The 24,816-nt window shown below is 32.0% G+C and overlaps 2 protein-coding genes across 2 annotated transcripts; one reads left to right on the top strand and one right to left on the bottom strand.

Moving 5' to 3' along the window:
• The first annotated feature begins 2,386 nt into the window (after positions 1 to 2,386).
• Positions 2,387 to 7,048, top strand: LOC132915956 (solute carrier family 53 member 1-like). Its single transcript, XM_060975720.1, has 3 exons — positions 2,387 to 2,417; positions 4,572 to 4,663; positions 5,247 to 7,048. The coding sequence occupies exons 2-3, from the start codon at positions 4,595 to 4,597 to the stop codon at positions 5,499 to 5,501; spliced, it is 324 nt and encodes a 107-aa protein (XP_060831703.1). The 5' UTR covers positions 2,387 to 2,417; positions 4,572 to 4,594; the 3' UTR covers positions 5,502 to 7,048.
• A 5,920-nt stretch (positions 7,049 to 12,968) lies between these two features.
• LOC132915958 (uncharacterized) lies at positions 12,969 to 23,694 on the bottom strand. Its single transcript, XM_060975721.1, has 3 exons — positions 22,727 to 23,694; positions 17,867 to 18,169; positions 12,969 to 13,410 (listed from the first exon to the last, which is right to left on the bottom strand). Exons 1-3 carry the CDS (start codon positions 22,962 to 22,964, stop codon positions 13,346 to 13,348), a joined length of 606 nt encoding a protein of 201 aa, XP_060831704.1. The 5' UTR covers positions 22,965 to 23,694; the 3' UTR covers positions 12,969 to 13,345.
• Positions 23,695 to 24,816: the final 1,122 nt, after the last annotated feature.

The raw sequence follows: 24,816 nt of genomic DNA, 5'->3' as shown, positions 1-24,816 counted from the left end.
CGCATAAATCATTTTACGAAAATAGTTCGTGAAAAAAAGACAGATACAAAAGTTCCAGATAACATTACCAAAAATGGCTCTAAATATATGAAAACATTTTAGATTTTAAATAAATGATACATGTAGTTAAAATATTATCAATGTAAACTTTGTAGTGTTAATTGTTAACGTAACTCGTAAGTACACTTATTTGTCTTGTATTACTTTTTGTTGTACTGGATATTAATTAGATTAAATATGTTATAATGAATAAAATCCAATTTTTTTTTTCATTTGAAAAGAGTTACATTAAGAATCTTCTTCTATTATTGATTATACATACACATAATTACTTCTTAAAAGATAATTATCATACAATCTACTAAAACTATATTTTTAATGTTTTATACATTTTTCTACGCATTATACTATTTATCTTATGATATTATAATATTTTATTTTTTATATATTTAATAGTTCCGTTTATATATATTTAAGTATATATTTGTGCATGTTGCAATCTTTTACAAAGTAGAAGATTGAATTCACATATATATTTAATAAAATTTTATTATTGTTATAACATTTAAAAATGCTTGACAAAATCGAAAAAATGTTTTATTTATATCAAAAATTAAATTCAAAGTAAATGTTAATTGAGAGAATATTCTGAGGGTAATAATATAATAAAAGATTGTCTCAATATCTGATAAAAAATACAAAAATCCACATAGCCAACTTCAAATAAAAATGTTCGTAATTATTTGTGTGCTATAGTTCTACTTTCTTATACAGGGTGCGCCGTTAGAATCCGGACAAAAGAAGTTTTGTGCAGAAAGTTGTTTATTTAAGTCAATACACAAAAACACATGAAAATGTTGTTATATCTCATTTAAAGGGTCCTTGCTGAGAACTTTTATTCTATGTAACCACCCTCTGCCTCTATGACCTGCTCTATTCTTGCTCTAAAGCGCGAGCACGCTGACTTCAACTGGTCGCGTTTAATTGTCGCGAATTCTGACTCGATAGCAGCTCGTAGGGAGTTGACGTTGGGGTGCCTGCATTTATTAGTTTGTCTCTCGATAACGCCCCACACGTAATAGTCCAATGGGTTTAGGTCGGGACTGTTAGGAGGCCAGAAATCTTTCGACCAAAACATGTCCACATTGTCAGAGAGCCAATTTTGAACAAGATGACTTGTGTGAGCAGGTGCGCCATCTTGTTGAAATAAATACGGCCTTCCAGAAGCCGTAATTTCCATCCACGGCTTTATTACTGTCTTCAGGACCTCCAAATAAACCTCCTTTGTGATTCTTTCGCCTTTTTGGAAGAAGTGCGGAGGCATGACGTCGCCCTCACTTGAGACAACGCTCAAAACGTGAACACTTGCTGGAAATTTGGTTTTGCCCACAACAGGAACATCTTCGAGATTGTGGGCCAGCCAACGGTCGTTCCTCCGAATTTTATAATTTCGACCGGCGTTCTCCCGGCGCGAAGACTTTCTATAATCGCCGCTCTTCTATCGTATTCCGGGTTTTGCTTAACGAGTTCTGTCATTTTGAGGTTATAGAAGACTTATTGACATATTTAACTAACTTCAGAGTCAATCAGCACAAACATCTGAATTCTAATATGGTGGGAACTACAAATTGAATTCTGTCCGAATTCTAACGGCGCACCCTGTATATAATCAACTATTTGATGGATATAATTCGGTTAAAAAAAAATAAAAATAAAACGTTTGTACAAAAACAATATACATATATATATATGAGGATATATTTTTTACATTCAATATGCATGTATACATATGTACGTAAACATATAAACAAAATCTTTTTTTGTAAAGTAAGAATCGAAATATGAATGCTTAACATTATAAACTGCATATAACTATTATAGATTATATACATATCACATATAAGCATTTTATCTAACTGAAATAAATCTTCGAGCGATGACATTATCAAAGGTATTTAATCGGAAAATTCTCGTCAATCCTTACTATACAGATGGACACTAGAAGCTATCTATATTTGCGAAAAACGTTCTAAATTAAGTAATAAAAAGACTTGTAGCCGTCTAATGAATATCGCCTGTACGTATGAAGAAACAATGGTGCTATGTGTCGTGTAAAGCTTGACAGTTAAACATAAGAAGTAAGAATAAAGACATCCATATATATGCGTCAGGAAGATGATACAGTTACACTGCACATGCGAATGTGTGTGTTCAAGCGTCAGTGCGTGTCCAGGCCTGAGTTGAGGCAAAGGACAATTGGCAGTCGTTTAGAAGCATCTGGAAGAGTCGGTTAACAAGAAGCGTGCGTGCGAGTGGATTTACGAGGTCTTCGGAGTATAATACATGTGTATAACTGTTGTGTGTGAAATAAAGTGAATTATTTGAATTTCCGAATCCCTCCTATATCTTTACAATATGTAAGTAATAATAATTTATCATGAAGTAAACGAATTCAGAAAATATTGATTTAGTACTGCCGACAAAGGTTTTAAGTGCATTATACAGTGCTGGACAAAAGTATTGGCACAGCATGATTGTTATGATAGAAATGCTTATAACTACTAAACAAATTGATTTAAACAAAAAACTTTTTGACGTATTTATTTATTATCTATTCTAGTTTATTACATAACAAGAGCAACAATATAAATAAAATAATACGCAAAATAATAACAAAAATATATTTTTTGAACATTTTATGGGTGGACAAAACTATTGGCACAGTAGAATATTTACGCTTATAACTAATTACATAATAAACTTCTAATATTTTGTTGGCAGTCCTTTTCTTTTAAGGACTTCCTTTAATCTTCTGGGCATCGAGTGGACTAATTTTTTAGTGAATTCAGGTACAATATTGCTCCATTCCTGCAGAAGAACTTTCTTCAGTTCAGACTTGCTTGTGATATTATGTTTCCTAATTCTTTTTTCCAATTCGTTCCACACGTGCTCAATGGGATTCATATCGGGACTTTGAGGTGGTGTGTTTAATGTGTGGGCAGTATTATATATTATCCACTGACGAACAATATACGCCATATGTTTAGGATCTCGATCCTGCTGAAAATAGAAATCCCTGGGGAGGTTTAATTTTTGAGTACTTTTCAAAAGATTTTGCTTGAGTATATTTAAATATACATATTTATCCATTATCTCATCAATGAATATAAGTTCTCCTACACCCGATGATGCCATACATCCCCACACCATTAAACCACCACCCCCATGTTTCATGGTGGCTTGCAGATTCAGTTCGTCCATCTCTGTGTTGGGTTTTCGCCATACTAATATTCTGCCGTCAGATTTAAAAATATTAAACTTACTTTCATCTGAAAACATGATCTTTTCCCAAAAATCAGTATCTTTCGTAACAAACTCTTTCGCGAATTCCACTCTTTTCTTTTGGTTTATTTTACTGATGTAGGGCTTTCTTCGTGCTGCACGGGCAGAATAACCGGCATCCTTCAATACCCTACGTACAGTTTTGGTACTTACTTCTTTTTCACACTCAGCTTTTAACATCGAAGCAATTTCAGTCGAATTAGTTTTTGGATCCTTCTTTACAATATTTACGATTTTCCTTTTTTCTCGAATTGTTACCTTAGAAGGGCGACCACTCCTAATTTGATTCTCTAGATTTTCTTCACTTTTAAAGCGTTTTATGACTGAACGCACAGTAAAACGACTTCTGTTTATGATTTGTGCAATTTCGTTGTAAGATTTATTCATCTTATATAAATTTAATATTATTTTTCTTTCTTCAATTGTGGTTTCTTTCGTTTTTCTAGACATTATTACTCTTTCTTGGTTTTTTGTTGTTTAATAACTGAAGTCTCCAGTTTCACTGATCGAGTGTTATAATTAAGAAGATTAAAGGAAGTCCTTAAAAGAAAAGGACTGCCAACAAAATATTAGAAGTTTATTATGTAATTAGTTATAAGCGTAAATATTCTACTGTGCCAATACTTTTGTCCACCCATAAAATGTTCAAAAAATATATTTTTGTTATTATTTTGCGTATTATTTTATTTATATTGTTGCTCTTGTTATGTAATAAACTAGGATAGATAATAAATAAATACGTCAAAAAGTTTTTTGTTTAAATCAATTTGTTTAATAGTTATAAGCATTTGTATCATAACAATCTTGCTGTGCCAATACTTTTGTCCAGCACTGTATGTGTATGTGACCTCTTTCGTGGTTTAATTCCTTAAAGACGAGCGTGAAACGAAACATTTGATTAAATTGTTCATCTTTTCATTTTCTACTTTGCAATTATATTATCATAATATTTCACTTTGCTCATTTTATTATATTGTTATTTTTTTGGTATACGCTGTTCGTAATAATAAATTAATACATCGAGTAAATGTTGTTTATGAAGATATATAGACTATAGAAATAAAAAAGTTTCTTCAATTATAATATATGATTTTCTCACTTTGTACTTCACTTATATATCTCATTCTTTTATGTATGCTTTATTATATACATAATTATTTTATGGAAATTTTTAATATTATATATTTATATCGCTTTAGCAATAATTTAAACGAATTTGTTTATTGCAGATTATTGCATCAATTGAAGCAAGATGAAGTTTGCAGAACATCTGTCTGCTCACATTACGCCTGAATGGCGTAAGCAATACATAAGCTATGAGGTAAAATAAAATAGCCTTGGAAATTAAAATATTTATATTTTAATTGTCTTTGTTAAAAATTTATTTCTATGCTAATGGAGATACACAGGGTGTTTCAGAATAAGTAGGAAATATTTTAGGAGTAGCTTCTGCATATATAAACAATAGAAAGACTTTATATAAATATATCTTACTTGAGTTTGTTTTCGAGTTATAGTGGATTTAATTTTTATTCTTTTATTTTGTATACTACATTATATACTGCTTTTCATAAAAGGTATTTGAGATGGTATTTTTATATTCCAATGCAAGCTTGCAGATATCTTACCAATGAATGTCTTACCATGTTTAAATATCCAGATGTAGTCTGTATTTGCTGGAAACTTGAGAAACACAATACTTGTCTACGGAAAGAAATATAAATTGCAAAAGAAAAACCGTTATAATTTGAAAAGAAAGTCAAATAGGACATATCCTCATATGAACTTTTTATGGTTTAGGTATACAGAAGCCACTCCCAAAATATTTCCTACTTATTCTGAGACACTCTGTACAATGAAAGATCAGAGCACTATTAATTAAAATGACCTCTTTGGGTTAATAGGAAATGAAGGCAATGCTCTATACTGCTGTAGAAAAAGCACCGTCAGCTGAAAGTGTTGTTCTTGATATTTCGATCGCACCGATAGAAAGTTCTGATCAAACGCAAATTTTGCGTATGATGGGTGAAGAAGAAAATGGTGTACTCAATAGAGGTAAACGTAAAGTTGGTGGTAAACGACAAGCTACTAGTAAAGAAGACAAACGGGCATTGCTGAAAGAAGAAACAGTTGATATAGATATATCAAATGCCAGTTAAAAATAGTTCAATTGTTTTATTATCAGAACCTACGCAAAGCAATATTATTCCAAATTTAATGTAATTTTTATATAGGCAATAGTTTGCCAGAAAGAGTGCAGGTCGTACTTTATGAACAATTAATATTTCCTTTGTGCATCAAAATTGAAGATTGTGAGGCTGAACTGAACAAGTGCCTTGTATATATCCTGTTTATTAAACTATGAATTTAATAACTTAGTGTAAAGATATAGAAGGGATTCGGAAATTCAAATAGTTCACTTTATTCAACACACAACAGTTATACACATATGTTATACTCTGAAGACCTCGTAAACCTACTCGCACGCTCGCTTGTTGTCAACCGACTCTTCCAGATGCTTCTTAACGACTGCTTATCGGATTTACATGATTTGTCGAATTACTTAATAGAACCTTTAAACCTTATTACTTTATTTACATTCCTCTTAGTTTACATTCATCCATGACCTAAACCTTTCAAATTTCTCTCTACACAGTGCCTTCGTAAAAATATCCGCAGTATTTTCGCCTGTACTTACTTTAATTATATTTATCTTGTTTTGTTGTTGAAGAGTGTGCTATATTTCGCGTCCTTTATTTGTTGATAATATATACGTTCCAAGCAAGGCGGTTGAATACCCGGCATCTCGCTGTGTCGGGCGACCCACTGCTGGACCATGTCACGCATCTCGATTTCATCATTGTTTCCTACGTCGTCGATTGTCTCTATTTGGAAACAGCTGTGCACCCTCGGATACAAAGTTGAATAAAAGTGGCAGTTAAGCAGTACCAGGATGAAGTCTGCCAATACCTCACTGATGTTAAGGAGTAACACGATCCAGTTATAGCTTACAGAGTCTGTATTCTGTAAAAAGACGATAGTTCGTAGTCATTTATCAATTTGTCATTTATCAATTTTGATAAATAACAAGAGATGTAAAAGACATGTAAACTGCGTAAAATTCTCGGAAGAATTAGAAAGAAGATATTAGTGTTAGAGAACAAAGATATATCACGATTATTCTTAAATAGATTGAAAAAGGAGAAAAAGGAGAAAAAGAAGATTCATTGGACAATCATAAACAAAAACAAAAAATTATAACATACTAGAAGTATATTATAAATGATGGTCTTTGCAATTTGTAATGGCATACGGTACTTTCATTTTATTAATGATTGATGTTACTTTAATTACGAGGTCATTAGCGACAATTACATTTGATTATTTACATTAATCTGGGTTATTAATCACCTTAGACTTTCTATAAATTTTGGCATTTTATGAACCTTTTTCGACTTTAAATATGGTAATTATCTTCAACAAGGAATTTTAGTGCATATTATATTGTAAAATATATATTTACGATTTATAGATATATAATCTTTATTATCACTAGAATATAAAATATGGAATAATTTATTGTAATAATTAATATAGAATAATTTTTATTATATGGTATAATAAAATTATATATTTATTACTCAATATGTTTACGTTTATTATATATTTTTCAACAGATAAATAATAAATAGTTTTATTACACGTACGATTACATTTGTTTATGGATTATGTAATTTAACTAATGTATTAGTATTTAAAAACACATTAGTATAAATGTCTATCTTCATAAAAGATATAACTTGGAAAACACTATATTTATTTTATTATTATTTTTTTTTTTTTATTTACCAATGAGATATAACACTTTACCAAATGTCCTTCAGGACAAATTGTAAAAAAAAACAACATTAAAGAAAAAAAAAAAAGAAAAAAAAATGTCTATCTTGAAACTTTTGTCAATCGATATTCAGCCGAGCTGAATTTGTTTCCTCTCCTATTGTTTCTGCAACCTCACTGCATTGAGTGTGACACGAAAATATGATGTAATTTAATGTACTAACTTGAACTATATAACTATTGTTATATAGTAATATAAACAGCAAGTTTCAATTTTCTTCGTTTGATAAAAGTGTGAGGTTTGATTGATTTTTAAAAAATCTTTTGGTAAAAAAAGGTGGGTCATAAAGTTTAATATTATCTCGATGAAAGACAAATGAGGCATAAAGACGTATGAAATATTCGGAATAATTAACGAGGTACGTTACTGTAGAAGAATGGTAAGCTGGTACTTGTTCGACTGAAAAGTAAAGATAAATATACAGGTACAGGGTACCTACTTCGGAAGAACTCTTGTTCTCTTGTCAGGCGGTTGAACGAAACTACTATAGCAAATTTATATTCGTCAAAGTCTATTTACTTTGACCCAACAACGTTACATTTCAGACTCGTTTAACACCAACAACAACAAATTAATTAAACACAAATTATATTTATCTTGTTTTCCTCTAAGCACTCGTGAACATAGTGGTAATTCATACTTGAGAAATGTATAAAGTGTATCATAATAGTTGTACATAGATATTAATGAGTTGTATGTAGAAACAGGGTTGATATTTTAAGATGTTCATTTTGCAACGAGCAACAGTGCAGTCTATCTGTTATTATAGTATTATAATTTTAATTAAAGGGAAAGCGCACATTACATTATAATGTTCATAATTTTTGGTGACAAATATAAGTTCTAGATTAATTGTCACTGGGAAGTGATATTTGTAGCTTATCTCATCAAACAATTGTATTTATTTTATATGTGATTATATATAATTATATGTGATTACATATAATTGTATGCAGTTTGTAGCGAATTAAATATGTAAATAATACTTGCATATAGGCTATTTATAATTCATTAGTAAAATGTTCAGTATTAAGAGAAGAGTGTGCTGTATTTCGCGTCCTTTATTTGTTGATAATATATACGTTCGGCAAGTTTTATTTTTTAAATTCATTTATTCATGACAAAATAAATAAATTTACTAACTTTTAAATCTTAGATGCGTTAATGTAAGAAGAATTTTGCGTCTAACAAATTTTCAAAGCGTTGATAATTGAAATGATAAAAACGAAATAATCCTACAATGGAACGACTTTTATATTTATTATTTCTTAAAAACAGACTAATGAAAATAACATACAAAATTGTTGTATTTTCATTACTGCAAGGAATAAGAATAGGTACATAGAATGGTAATTTACAAATCAATTCAATTAATAAATTAACTATTTACTATTTTTGGGTCTTTTAAATAATCAAATATAAAAACAAAAATATATGTGGAATGAATATAAGTTTTGGAAATATACTTATTATACACATATATTTACAGAAAAAATTTCTTTAAAAGAAAATTAATTTAGATAGAATATCATTTCATATATTATCATTTATATTCTTTAACGATAGTCAAAGGAATAATGAATAATGGTATTTAATTTTACATTCGACCCAAAGAGAAATATTTAACACAAAGAACTCCGAGTTCGGTGGACAGAATGCCCACTATCGGCGAAGAAGAGGAGTACTATATACATTTGTATAATGGTATCGAAGGTACAGCGGCAGAAGACTTTGTGCTGATATTGATTGCACCCGGCCGACAGTGGGACAACTAATGTCCAATAATGAAATGTATTTAGAACACTATTAAACACTGTATCAATTTCTATCGTGTTGCAATTGTTCTCAATTGTATCTATTGTTATGTATCATATCCCTTAATTGATTTTCAAAATTCTTCTTTCATTAACGTATCTAAATTTGGTTGATCTAGTATTAAAAGTAGAAAGTTTTTATCATTTCAATTATCAACGCTTTGAAAATTTGTTAGACAATTGTTGTTGTTACACATAGATACATAGAATAGATATATAGATACATGTCGTGTTACTCGATGTATAGATATGGTTATATTTAATAAGTAAGATTTAAAAGTTAATAAATTTATATATTTTTTCTGTTGTTTATCATGTAGCTCTGTGTATTTGTTGTGAAATAAATTCCAAATATAAAATATAATTGTGATATTTCTCGCCAATCACTATAGGTTCTTACAAGTAATAGCATTTCTTTGTTTAATTAATGAATATAATATGATTTGTTTCTTTGCAATATCATAAACAGCATAAGTTAACTTAAGGAAATTATAAAACTGTAGCAAGCTGTACAGATATTGCGTTTACCTTGTAAAACATGTTTTATTATGTTTAATTTAAAATAATGATTATACAATAATAGACGAAATCAATCTTTGGGATGTGCTTTGCATGTAGTAAACTAAACTAATAAAAGAACTAAAAAACTAAAAAAATATACGTAGATATATATATATTTTTTCTCTTTTTCTTTTTATTTTGGTATTTTTCCAATTTGTCCTGAAGGACATTTGGTAAAGTGTTATATCTTATTGGTGAGAAAAAAAAAAGAAAGAAAATAAAATAAAATAAAATAAAAATAAATATGGCATGTGAGAGGCTACCCCCAGCGGGGTGCCAGCTTCGTTTTTTCTAAGTTATATCTTTTATGAAGTTACACGTGATGCCAATTTAATGCCGCCATTCTATTGTATAGTCGTTAACGTGACGTCTACAATATATATGTGTAATAATGTCTATAACGTCTCTAATCTATATGTGTAATGTCATGAATAAATGAATTTAAAAAATAAAACTTGTCGAACGTATATATTATCAACAAATAAATTGTGCATGTTGCAATCTTTTACAAAGTAGAAGATTGAATTCACATATATATTTAATAAAATTTTATTATTGTTATAACATTTAAAAATGCTTGACAAAATCGAAAAAATGTTTTATTTATATCAAAAATTAAATTCAAAGTAAATGTTAATTGAGAGAATATTCTGAGGGTAATAATATAATAAAAGATTGTCTCAATATCTGATAAAAAATACAAAAATCCACATAGCCAACTTCAAATAAAAATGTTCGTAATTATTTGTGTGCTATAGTTCTACTTTCTTATATATAATCAACTATTTGATGGATATAGTTCGGTTAAAAAAAATAAAAATAAAACGTTTGTACAAAAACAATATACATATATATATACATATATATATTCGGAAATTCAAATAGTTCACTTTATTCAACACACAACAGTTATACACATATGTTATACTCTGAAGACCTCGTAAACCTACTCGCACGCTCGCTTGTTGTCAACCGACTCTTCCAGATGCTTCTTAACGTCTGCTTATCGGATTTACATGATTTGTCGAATTACTTAATAGAACCTTTAACATTCCTCTTAGTTTACATTCATCCATGACCTAAACCTTTCAAATTTCTCTCTACACAGTGCCTTCGTAAAAATATCCGCAGTATTTTCGCCTGTACTTACTTTAATTATATTTATCTTGTTTTCCTCTAAGCACTCGTGAACGTAGTGGTAATTCATACTTGAGAAATGTATAAAGTGTATCATAATAGTTGTACATAGATATTAGTGAGTTGTATGTAGAAACAGGGTTGATATTTTAAGATGTTCATTTTGCAACGAGCAACAGTGCAGTCTATCTGTTATTATAGTATTATAATTTTAATTAAAGGGAAAGCGCACATTACATTATAATGTTCATAATTTTTGGTGACAAATATAAGTTCTAGATTAATTGTCACTGGGAAGTGGTATTTGTAGCTTATCTCATCAAACAATTGTATTTATTTTATATGTGATTATATATAATTATATGTGATTACATATAATTGTATGCAGTTTGTGGCGAATTAAATATGTAAATAATACTTGCATATAGGCTATTTATAATTCATTAGTAAAATGTTCAGTATTAAGAGAAGAGTGTGCTGTATTTCGTGTCCTTTATTTGTTGATTATATATACGTTCCAAGCAAGGCGGTTGAATACCCGGCACCTCGCTGTATTCTGTAAAAAGACAATAATTCGTAGTCATTTATCAATTTATCATTTATCAATTTGTCATTTATCAATTTGTCATTTATCAATTTTGATGTAGCTTACACTATCGGAGCCTCTTCCATTTCAATGTCTCCTTCTTCCTCCTCACCAGTCGTGATAACATGGATGGGGGCCTGGTGGTCCACCCCCATCCGGCCACGGTCACAAGCTAACGACACAGCGGGGCCCGCTTGTCCACCCACGTCTGCGCCGCTACTGGGGTATCCCGCCCCTGCACCGTAAACTTCATTATTTATATTTTCCGACATATCATCATTATCTTCATCATCATCTTCATCATCTATTTGTTTTATGGCGTATGGTTAACGAGCCATACTCTCGCCTTGGTGCCACTCACTCTTTCGCACCCTACCCCGGTCGGGACCGATGCAGGGTGACGGGGAGCCCCACGTGAAGGTGAGGTGAGTGGTCTTGACAGATATGGGCCCACCAACTTCTCCGAAGTTCTCCGCACCGGATCAGCGATCTGACGGGCGCCACAGCGCCGACCAGCCGCCACCCGACTATAGGTGAACATCAGATACATCGGGGTTTCTCAAGGCATGATGCTACGCACTGAGAACCCATACCCGCCTCGTGCTCCCCATGTGAAGTGTGTATCTATGCAAAGTCCAAGGTATTTGACTTGCCTTGGTATTCATGGTTGCCTTGGTTTCCATGGTATCCACGGTATCCATGGATCTCATATACGCACACAGGCAAAGGCACTTTTTAAATCTGAGAAAAAATTAGGCTAGGGTTGCGTGGGGTTAATAATGGCCATTCGCGCGATCCTGATTGGTCAATACTCGCTCGTGCGCGTTGCTGCTTTTTCGCAAACGGTGCAAGCAGGCTCCGTGCGCTGAGCTCTGTGTTCAGTCGAGTTCAATCGTCTGCCGAAGAAAGTAGCCAGCTGGCGGAAGCTGAAGAAACGTGAAGTGACCTCTCTTCGTCAGAAATCGTCATTATGGGCACGCTCACGATCATCCTTGTATACTGGCTCGAAACTCACATCGGCAGTCGATACCATTGTAAGTAATGTTTTTTGTCAGTTTTCTCACCACTGCTTTTTACTCACCACTGAATCCACCACTGAATTAATGTGTTACAGAGAAATTCTACCCGACTTTACGATGTCTCTCGTATTATATATGTTATATTAATAATATAATTAAGTTTATTAGAGATCGGGCTTACTTTAATTGTTAGAATTTGATCATAATCACTTGCGTTAACTACTAAAATTGTTTTATCGTCTTCTCGTCTTGGTGCCACTCACTCTTTCGCACCCTATCCCGGTCGGGACCGATGCAGGGTGACGGGGAGCCCCACGTGAAGGTGAGGTGAGTGGTCTTGACAGATATGGGCCCACCAACTTCTCCGAAGTTCTCCGCACCGGATCAGCGATCTGACGGGCGCCACAGCGCCGACCAGCCGCCACCCGACTATAGGTGAACATCAGATACATCGGGGTTTCTCAGGGCATGATGCTACGCACTGAGAACCCATACCCGCCTCGTGCTCCCCATGTGAAGTGTGTATCTATGTAAAATCCAAGGTGTTTGACTTGCCTTGTTTGTGTTATTTGCGTGCCGTTCAGGAAGATGTTTGGTGTTATCTGTTTTCTCAATGTGAATGTGATGTGGTTGCATTTGTTAGGGTTAGCTTTGACAATAGTTGACATGTACAGTGATTCACGAACATGAGTTTGGATCTTATTAAATTTACTTTATAATATAACAGTATTTGAATTTATATTTATTTTTTTAAACTCTTTTTAAACAGTTTCTAGGGGTTCAATTTCGAAAAACGCCCAAACACGTGTTCGTTTATTTCTAGTGGAAAGTTTGTACGTCGAATTTCAGGTTTCTAAACTTAGTGGACATAGAGATACGGTTACCCTGTAAAAAATTAGACCTCTTTTTGCCCCTTTGGGATCTGTAGTTTCCATAAATTATTCTTTATTTCATGTCTACATCATAAAAGAAGTATACTGTGCAAATTTTAGGCACACTGGTTTCTAGGCACACTGGTTTGGACTGTGCGATTGACGAGTAGGTCAATCATTTCTGTAACATAGAAAAAGGCATAGAATTTATTATTCTTTATCTTTATATTAAAATAGAATTATACTATTAAGCTTTATGGAATCTATATTAAACACATCAATAAATTAATACAGTAGAGTTGTCATATTTAATCACAAAATAAACCACCTTATAACCCTTATATACACAAGGCACTTATTGCAATTATTCATCGCAAGAATCTCGTAGGCATTCAGACCGCAACCACGAATTACGCCTGGAGCATCTTCGAGAATTGAAAGGGGAATAGAGTTCGATTATTGGACGTTAAATTTACTTAAATTTATTGGCATAGATTCTCCAAAATTCTTTTTTGGTCATTCAAACATGTTTCGATAAATTCCGATCTGGAAAATTATGGAAAATTATATCTATGGAGATGACATATTAAAATTTATATTACCTAACAATATTGGCATTAAATCAGCAGAATTAATAGCAATTCAACTTCTTATAATTGACCAATCAAAAACCACACTATTCTCACCGATAACAGGGATGCTATCACATTTATCAAGTATAGAGATCTGATGATATCGCATTTGATATATTGGAAACAAATCACTCCGTAATTAATGAAGGTGAAACAGTTATTTTTGCATAGATGAATATTCCAATGAATTGGCGGAGAAGATAGCAAAGGACGTTCCTACCTTATTTTTAACAAAAAAGTTTGAAAAATCTCCGATTCAACTGGAACAGCTATGTTTAATCTGAATCGCCAAACGAATGAAATGGACAAACTCAGCAGTCTCGAATGCAGTCGAATTAATAAATAAAGAATTTTTTAACAAGAACGTAGGTCTCAGGAATCTCGATCATCGACACGAAGTTGTATTAAACAGACTTAGAATTGGTCAGACTAAACTTGCACATACAAATCTAATTCTCAAAATCTAATTCGTCAAAACCTAACACTAACCAACGTACGATATCTGTAATTGTCAAATTACCATCAAACACATGTTCTGTAAATTGTCTTAAATACAATTACTCTCGTAACAAATACCAGATCAAAGGAGCTTTAGGTGGAAATCTCAATGGTAAAACTCAAGTTTCACGCGTCTTATCCTTCCTGAAAGGCATGTCCTTATTTAGCGATATTTAACTAGAATATCCTAATAATAATAAATTCCTTTCTGCTAATATTGTTATTATTAGCTATCGCTAATAACCACGTGATGGAGTTGATGCGATGTTAAAACGTGTCTAAACTAAAGAAACTTTTCCATTTATTTTATTATCCTTTTTAGAATGTTTTTTGCATCATTATTTTTTAGAATCAACGATTTTCTATTCAAAGAATTTCTTCAATTTAAGACAATGTGGATCTTTGAGTATTTTCTATTGTCAAAAGTGTTTATTTTATAAACGAGTTGAAATATGTTTGTACCACCTTCTTATTTAATATTTACACTTTGAATAACATTTACAGAATTTACATTGCCCCTAAATTTATTAGTTTTACTGAAAATTCATATTAGTGCTGTTATACTAGTATTATCACAAAACTCTTATCGTTTAATATTAATATTGTTCATTTATTACCATATTTTGATCATTTCACTAGAAAGGATAAGTGCATTTATCTTTCAAATGACCATTTTTGAAATCAACAAAAATTTTCTTAACTTTCTTAACATAACATACTTTCGATCCATCATTAATTCTCTAATTCCTTTTAACCTTTTCACCTTTTCACCTTTTCACCTTTCACCTTTTCACCTTTCACCTGTATACATTTGTATAGATTGGAATTAAATTTAGAAGATTTATAAATCTTTTAATCCATTGTTATTTTTATAATCCTGCTTTCGTGAAAAATTTCCTAGCTTCGAGTCCTCTTATAAGGATTTCTGCATCTTTAAAACGGTGTACTTTGAAGTCATCGTTACTTCGACAATCCTCTCTTCCAGTGCTGTTTAAACTCAAGTTAAATCCAAAGATTTATAAATCCTTCGATGAATTATTACTTTTGCAATGCTCTAGCTTTTTAAAAAGTTTCTCAGACTCAAATTATATTAAAAGAACTTATGAATCTTTCAGATCGTACACCTTCGATCCATCATTAATTCCGTAATCCGCTCTTTCGCGAAACTTTACATTTAGATTCTTATTACATAACAAGAATTTATGAATTCTTAAGATAGTACATCTTTGATCTCTACGAATACACACGTACATATTATTAAAGTTTAACTTTTTACGAACAAGTTTTTACAATAGAAAACTGAGTTTCACAAATAATAACAGACATTTATACAAGTATAGTAATTGAATAGGTGAATAATTGCTGATATGTATAAATTTTCGGTAAAATTTAGTAACAGTGGTCGTTTTCAAAATATTACATTCAAGGTATAAATGTCGAATTGGAGAATAATATAAAACTATATAGTTCATATAAAACATGAAAAGATTCTCTAATTTTTGTTCTTCTCTTTTTTTTTTTTTTTTTTTTTTTTTTTTAAGAAATATTTTTGTATGAAACAGTTTAGTATGAAACAGTTAAAAGGGAATAACCTGACAGATTCAAAGATATGAATCTTTCAAAAATAGATGACAAAAACACAGTAATTTGTAAGGAACGATTAACATTATTTGTAAAATGATCTTGTTAATATTTTTTAACTATCCAAGAAGCTTTAATTATCCAAGAAGTTTTAACTGTCCAAGAAGTTTTAACTACCCAAGAAGCCAAGATTTAGAAGCTCATTTAACTCGAAAATAAAATGACAGTATAATTTTCATATAGAATTGCTTGACAGCGTATTTTTAAATTACTCTTCCATAAATGATAGATAATATGGATTATCATGGTTTTCATCTCAGACCTTCATATATCATTTCAGCCAATTTAGTTGGAATTTCCTCGATATTTTTCTCATTACCATTTCTTTCCATCGTACGATCTTCTAAAATTTTATGAAATTGAAATATTTTGAATCGTTGAGTTTCTATTTCAATAAGATATCGTGCTTTTTTACATATAAACTGCATCAAATTCTTAAAAGAAACAGGAAAAGATATACTGATATACACATTGGAAAATAAAAATCTATTAAATAAGAAAATATTTAAAATACGAAAATTTCATCAAGCTTCTTTACATTCCAATTACGCTATAACGATTTCTTAATCTTTAAAACATTGCAGTTCCGATCCATCGATTCCCTCCTTTAAAATTCAGGTTACTGCATCTCGAAAAATGTATCTCGAAAAATAGATCATTGAGCGGAAGAGGCGCGACGCGTTCTATCGGGGTTTAGAGGCGAAGTAATTTTGTGAAATTTCACGATGGTGCGTGCCCTGACCGCGTTTTAGTCTTGGCATTGGAAACTTTCTCCGGCGATCGAACGGTTCCAGCGGTTTTAAGCCCTGTTCTGGTTGATTTGCGACGCCGAAACTCATCGACCCGACCGATGAATGAGAAAACGATCGGAAACGAATTTGCGCCACCGACGTTGCTTACTAATTTTTCTTTTTTTTTTTCTTTTATTTTGGTTTTTTTACAATTTGTCCTGAAGGACATTTGGTAAAGTGTTATATCTTATTGGTGAAAAAAAAATTAAAATAAAAATAAGTATAGCGTGTGGGTGGCTACCCCCAGCGGGGTGCCAGCTTCGTTTCTTCCAAGTTATATCTTTTATGGCTTACTAATTAGCCTATGAATCGATCGTTGCACTACAAGCTTAAGCATGAAATATAATATAACGTTTGCTATGTTAATCGCTTTCTGTTTTCACTTTAAGAATTTTTCTATACGATCGATCAACAATTTTTCAGTACAGCTCTGAAATGACATTTTTTCTGGAATTATGCTCTTCTCGCAAATGAAATAGTGCATGTGCATCAGCTAGTTAAAATTCTTCTGGTAGAGGCAATAATAACTTATTATTAGTAAGTAATAAATATTAGTACATTTTCGATAACAATTTTAGCTACTTTTTTAATATTCGTAATACTTTTTAAAAAAAACATTTAATTAATGTAATAAAGCATTGGATACTTTATCTAAGGCGAAGCTATTTTGATAGATAAATTTTAGTTTAATGAAAAAGCATTTTTAAATATATATAATTTTTATCCGGATGAAATTTAATTTAGCATTGTCCTGGCAACAATGTGAGATTTGGCTTACATGAATGTTATCTTATAATTCAAATCGTAATACAAAATATTATTATAATTGTATCATCTATAGTTCAGCACAATTATTGAAAGTTTTCAATAAAAATATGTATGTCCTCTCCAACATTTATTTGATCGTTACTTCAATACTTGTTATTTACTATATAAATAATTGTATAGATTATTAAATAATGAAGAATTTAACTGAAGGAAAAGAAAACAAAAGTAACGTAGAAAAATAGTAATTAACATTTCAGTAGTGCAACATAGTGTTCAGCAGAGAAAAAGAAATAGGAAAGGACAGTACCGGTGAAAGTACAGACGACAATACGTATCGAATTAGACTTGTCACCATCCAGTGGCATCCCTACGTTTGTGGAAATACGAACGACGATCACAGATAGAGATGTAAACGAAAGGCCAAAGGCAGCGAGGTCGAATACAAGGAAAGCCATGGTAAAGCCGGAAAATCTGTTGCGTGGCGTCATCAACGCATCAACAATACCAGCAAGTCCTGTCAAACTGGCAACTCCGTCTGCGCACATCTGCAAACTCTGGCCGAAAGACTTATAGGGCGTCAGTAGAACTGTGAAGACCAAGGTAATCAAACCTGAGAAACATTAAAATCGATTTATATTATAATGTGTTTTAGCATGATAACAATTAAAATATGATTCAATTAAGTTTTAATATATAAATGTAAATCGTATATAGAGTTATATAAGTATAATAAGATTACAATTACATAAGTTTAAAATACCAATTAAAAAGCACAAAGTATATGAGATACTCTGATTTGAAAATTTTCTTTAATTTTTTAAATGTGTAAAATTTTAAACAGTCTTCAAAATTAGAAAGCAATCTATATTATTAGGATATTTAAAAAGCTTGGGAAACCTTTTATTGCAAAGAATTATACATGTACATGGTTATCTTAGTTTACTTTCACTTTAGAACTTAATCCTTCTAAAACATAGTAATCAACTTTTTGAAACATTTTTAAATCAATTATGATTCACAATGCAATGTGAAAGATAAAACGTGTGTCTTCTTAAAATATATGAAATTGGTTTAAGAACTCTCTTATTCTACAATGAGACTCACTTTTGTCTCTTATACAAATAACAGAGTACACATGAACATTGAAATAATTGTATTCATTAGAGTGTCGCCAGAAAACATCGAATAACAATGAATTGCAGCGCTGCAATTCTCTACGGTTTGCAAACCCGCGGAAAGAGTTACACAAGTATGACCTTCTAAGTGAAATGTTTTCACTTTTACGCCGATTTCTATGCAGTTTGGAGAAATGTATGCTCGGCCGGTCAATGGAATTCGTGTATTTTTCATGTATAGAAATCCAAACCAATCAAGATACTAAGCATGCTCGTGTTACTTGTTCATGTACTATGTGATAATTTCAAAAATATTTTTCCTTTCTTATCGTAAGTAAATGTTTTCTAATATTATTACGGACTCGATGATCAGAACATCAAGTAATCAAAAATTTAAAGATGCTCCCTTGCAAGAAAAGATTTGAGAAACATTGAAAGACATTGAGAAACAAGAACAGAATGTTAAAGAAATTATTACATTCTTATTGAAAAGCTTTGGCGCTCCTTAATACTAATATTTATAAAATAGTTCAAACTAAATTACCTTCTGTCTTTTATTTAAAATAAGAAAAAGTGATGAAATATATGGAATAGATAATATTTCGGAAAAATTCAATTCGACAGCAGATCGTGATCAATTCGGATAACCAAAGTCCTAGGCTTGATAAAAATATAGATCTTTTGTGATTGTATGTAATAAATTGTTCATATTTAAATAAACTACAGGTTACATTATTATTTAAATAAGTACAGAATTACATAAGGAAGAAATAAATATTGTAATATCTGTTGTTTAATTTTTGTCATATTTGTAACATATAGTAATTATTAAGAGAACTAAATGCTGCTGACGAATAAAAATTAATGTAAAAATCTGATTGAGACATTTTAAAATATTCCTCCTAATAATTAGATAAACTACTTAAAATAATTACCGTGTTTGATATTTGCAAAATAAAGTATTAATTGTAAAAGAAATATCATATTTAGTATGTTACAGCATTTTTGCTGTAATTTTTGTGATATGAACGATTTTGAGAACTAGATTTTCCAGCAAATAATTCCCTAATTGAATGATATAAATATGTATCATTAAACTAAAAATTAAGTAGAGTACGTGTTAAACTAATTTTATAACTGTATCTTGTACTGTATTTTTATAATTTTGTTTTTGATTCTCTTTCTCTCTTTCCTTCTCTCTCTCTCTCTCTCTCTCTCTCTCTCTCTCTATTTGCATTTCATTCATTAAAATATTCAGACTCTTTGATCGAGATATCTTTTCTCCTCATTTCGTAGCAATCAATACGGATTATTATATATCATAAAGGACGACGAATAACAAATGAATCTGTACTTACATGTGTATTTACATGAAATTAAATAACTGATCACTGATCAATGATGACGTTAATTTAATTAATCTGGAATGCGCTATTTGTCGATATTGAAACGGCTGGCAAACACGTTTGCTGTGAATTTGTAATGTTATTACATAATTGGATTAATTCCGATGAAACAGGTTCTTCCTGTCATCCGGATTTTAATCGGTTTTCGGTTATCGAAGTTATCTTGTTATTATTCAAGTATGTAAATAATACGCAAATAATGTGTCGTTGTTGAAAATTAGATTTGTTAAAGAAGATTGATAATTGTACTTTATTTTATAGTATATTGTATGTAATATAGAATCAATTATTCGTTTTTTAATCAATTTTGATGTTAACATTATTTATAAACGTCTAATTAACTTTCTAAGCAATATTATCTTGTCTAAATGGTTAATAATTGCAGAAATTTATTTGAGAACTTGAGACGGAGCTGTTGATAAAAGAAAAAGCTATTACTTTATTGCTGATAAAATTAAATATTTAGTTTTCTAATGTAAAATTTGCATATAATACAACGAAGGAAATTTAACATTTTTGTAGAAAATAACAAGCTTCTCTTTAATGATAATCTAACAGTAATGAATAATATATATGTTTATTAAATTTATTGTCTACTTAATTTTATTATTAATTTAAGAAATCTTGGAATAATTATCGAAGTAATACATGTGTATACAAAATTATATTCAAACGTAGATTCTATTGTAGTGGAAATCAAATACGCATCCCAAGTATGTCTACTTTCCCTTGTTATACACGCGCCATTTAATTATTTGTTTCTAATATCTTGTTCGTACGTCACTTACGTTGCACAATCCTTTGGGAAATATTTTTACTCTACGTATACTGGTATCATTTTAAAAATTGCTTTGCATAAAATATAGAATATATATAATATATCAATTTTTATATTACATATTACGTATAAAATATATAATATATCATATAGAAATGCTTGTATATAATTCGATATAATTAGTTGTATATACCATAACGAGTTTTACTTCTGTTCCTTTCTACAATATAGGATTTAAAAACGTATTTCCTGTACCTCGAAGATTTTATAGATTGTTATAGAACAGCTTTCAGATTATTGTTTCGAGTAATAATCATACCATTGAACAAATTTTTCTATAGCGCGTTCCAATCTATTTTGTTATCACAGAGTTCAATAATTCCAGAAGTTACTTTCTGATATCAATCACTTCTGCAAATTTATCATACTCTTCAAATAAACATTGATATACCGATAAATCTCTAAAAGTAAAACTACGTTTATAATAGTACATTAGTACTTTATCCAGAATAATTATACGCTTTCACGAAAGTATTTCAACACTTATTGCAAAGAACTTTTATGTCCATATTGTATGTTGAAAGTCATTAACATTACAAGATGCCACTATCAGTATTATATCGAATAAATTTGAAACCAATCTAGAAATGTACATAGGAGTTACAAGATATTTATCGTGAACATGCATTTAGTAAAAACTTAGTATACAACATGAAACTATCTTAAGCATATAATAAGTAAGCATTAAATATGGTGCCGCTGAATATTGACGCTTATTAATATAATGGATAATGTTATTGAACGCTTAAATACTTTTCTGGTCTTTGTGAAATATAACTTGGGTATTCAGAAACAGGAAGCGACTTGCGATGTCGATAACGTTTTCATATGCTGTTAAGGTGGGGATCGCTAATTATTTTTTAATTTTAACCTTTTGGTTATTATCAAAAAAAGTTTACACAAAAGAACGTACTTTTCGCATACCATTTATATTTAATAGAGCGTGAATAACCGAGACCTTTTTTCCCAGGTAACCCAAGTAATCTACATTTAACCCAGATCCAACTTAAACTAATTTCGAAATAAATTAAATTAGATTTAGGTCAGGTCAGATCAGACATTTTTTAAGGTGGAAATCGCTCCTTCGCCTATCCTTTTACTTATTGATGCTACAATATCAAAATATAAAATAAATTTCAAACAAACTTTTTTTGATAATAACTTTTTAATAATCTGTGACCCGCAACTGTATGAAACCTTTACAAAACTACCCGAGGGGATGACTTCGGCAACATATTAAAAAATATCATTTAATTGCCATATATATATATATATATATTCCCAGATCTAAGAAACTCATTTCGAATTAATTTAAATTAGATTTAGGTCAGGTCAGGTCAGATCAGACATTTTTTGAGGTGGAAATCGCTCCTTCGTCTATCCTTTTACTTATTGATGCTACAATATCAAAATATAAAATAAATTTCAAACAAACTTTTTTCGATAATAATTTTTTAATAAACTGTGACCCGCAACTGTATGAAACCTTTACAAAACTAACCCGAGGTGATGACCTTGGCAACATGTTAAAAAATATCATTTAATTGCCATACATATATATCCTAGATTTGTTTCAAATTTTACAAATATAATCATGATAAGCGAGATTGCCATTTATAGCCAATACTAATTAAAAATCCAAAATGTTTCGTATAGCACATATAAATACAGTAACACACATATATTCTTAAACGTGTCTATAGGTGTGCGAATATTTTTTTGAGCCTGTGTACTTCAACCTGATCATATATGAAATATGAAATAATTTTTCAAATGATTATCCATAAATGTGTCAAAAATAGACTTACCAATAAAGCTTTCGAGCATCAACAAAAGGAAGTAGCGCCTACTAGCAGACATGTTGCACAGTCTTGACCACCAGTGGGATCTTGGTAGTTCTTGTTCTCCTCCACTCTCAAGGGCAACAAGCAGCTCGGTCGCTCGCCTCACCGTCGAACTATTATGCCTTGAACTCGATACGAATATCTCCTGCGAGTTCGACAAATCACTAATATCATCTCGACACGTAAACGTAAGAATCATCATCTTCCACGTCTCTTAAATCCTTCATTGGAAACATCATATTGCCTCTTCCTTGAAGTTTCTTTACTATGCAACGTTCTATATTACTATTGTTAGTTTTATTTTATATATTTATACATATATTTATTATTATTGTTATTTATTACATATTTATTATATATATATATGTCGGAGATGAAAGGACAGGATATGTTCAATATCGGCTATCGGAGCCTCTTCCATTTCAATGTCTCCTTCTTCCTCCTCACCAGTCGTGATAACATGGATGGGGGCCTGGTGGTCCACCCCCATCCGGCCACGGTCACAAGCTAACGACACAGCGGGGCCCGCTTGTCCACCCACGTCTGCGCCGCTACTGGGGTATCCCGCCCCTGCACCGTAAACTTCATTATTTATATTTTCCGACATATCATCATTATCTTCATCATCATCTTCATCATCTATTTGTTTTATGGCGTATGGTTAACGAGCCATACTCTCGCCTTGGTGCCACTCACTCTTTCGCACCCTACCCCGGTCGGGACCGATGCAGGGTGACGGGGAGCCCCACGTGAAGGTGAGGTGAGTGGTCTTGACAGATATGGGCCCACCAACTTCTCCGAAGTTCTCCGCACCGGATCAGCGATCTGACGGGCGCCACAGCGCCGACCAGCCGCCACCCGACTATAGGTGAACATCAGATACATCGGGGTTTCTCAAGGCATGATGCTACGCACTGAGAACCCATACCCGCCTCGTGCTCCCCATGTGAAGTGTGTATCTATGCAAAGTCCAAGGTATTTGACTTGCCTTGGTATTCATGGTTGCCTTGGTTTCCATGGTATCCACGGTATCCATGGATCTCATATACGCACACAGGCAAAGGCACTTTTTAAATCTGAGAAAAAATTAGGCTAGGGTTGCGTGGGGTTAATAATGGCCATTCGCGCGATCCTGATTGGTCAATACTCGCTCGTGCGCGTTGCTGCTTTTTCGCAAACGGTGCAAGCAGGCTCCGTGCGCTGTGCTCTGTGTTCAGTCGAGTTCAATCGTCTGCCGAAGAAAGTAGCCAGCTGGCGGAAGCTGAAGAAACGTGAAGTGACCTCTCTTCGTCAGAAATCGTCATTATGGGCACGCTCACGATCATCCTTGTATACTGGCTCGAAACTCACATCGGCAGTCGATACCATTGTAAGTAATGTTTTTTGTCAGTTTTCTCACCACTGCTTTTTACTCACCACTGAATCCACCACTGAATTAATGTGTTACAGAGAAATTCTACCCGACTTTACGATGTCTCTCGTATTATATATGTTATATTAATAATATAATTAAGTTTATTAGAGATCGGGCTTACTTTAATTGTTAGAATTTGATCATAATCACTTGCGTTAACTACTAAAATTGTTTTATCGTCTTCTCGTCTTGGTGCCACTCACTCTTTCGCACCCTATCCCGGTCGGGACCGATGCAGGGTGACGGGGAGCCCCACGTGAAGGTGAGGTGAGTGGTCTTGACAGATATGGGCCCACCAACTTCTCCGAAGTTCTCCGCACCGGATCAGCGATCTGACGGGCGCCACAGCGCCGACCAGCCGCCACCCGACTATAGGTGAACATCAGATACATCGGGGTTTCTCAGGGCATGATGCTACGCACTGAGAACCCATACCCGCCTCGTGCTCCCCATGTGAAGTGTGTATCTATGTAAAATCCAAGGTGTTTGACTTGCCTTGTTTGTGTTATTTGCGTGCCGTTCAGGAAGATGTTTGGTGTTATCTGTTTTCTCAATGTGAATGTGATGTGGTTGCATTTGTTAGGGTTAGCTTTGACAATAGTTGACATGTACAGTGATTCACGAACATGAGTTTGGATCT

The sequence above is a fragment of the Bombus pascuorum genome, unplaced genomic scaffold, assembly GCF_905332965.1.
Source record: "Bombus pascuorum unplaced genomic scaffold, iyBomPasc1.1, whole genome shotgun sequence".
NCBI classification, from domain to species: domain Eukaryota; kingdom Metazoa; phylum Arthropoda; class Insecta; order Hymenoptera; family Apidae; genus Bombus; species Bombus pascuorum.
The sequence above is the reverse complement of the archived record's forward strand: the minus strand, read 5'-3'. Positions and strand labels throughout refer to the sequence as shown.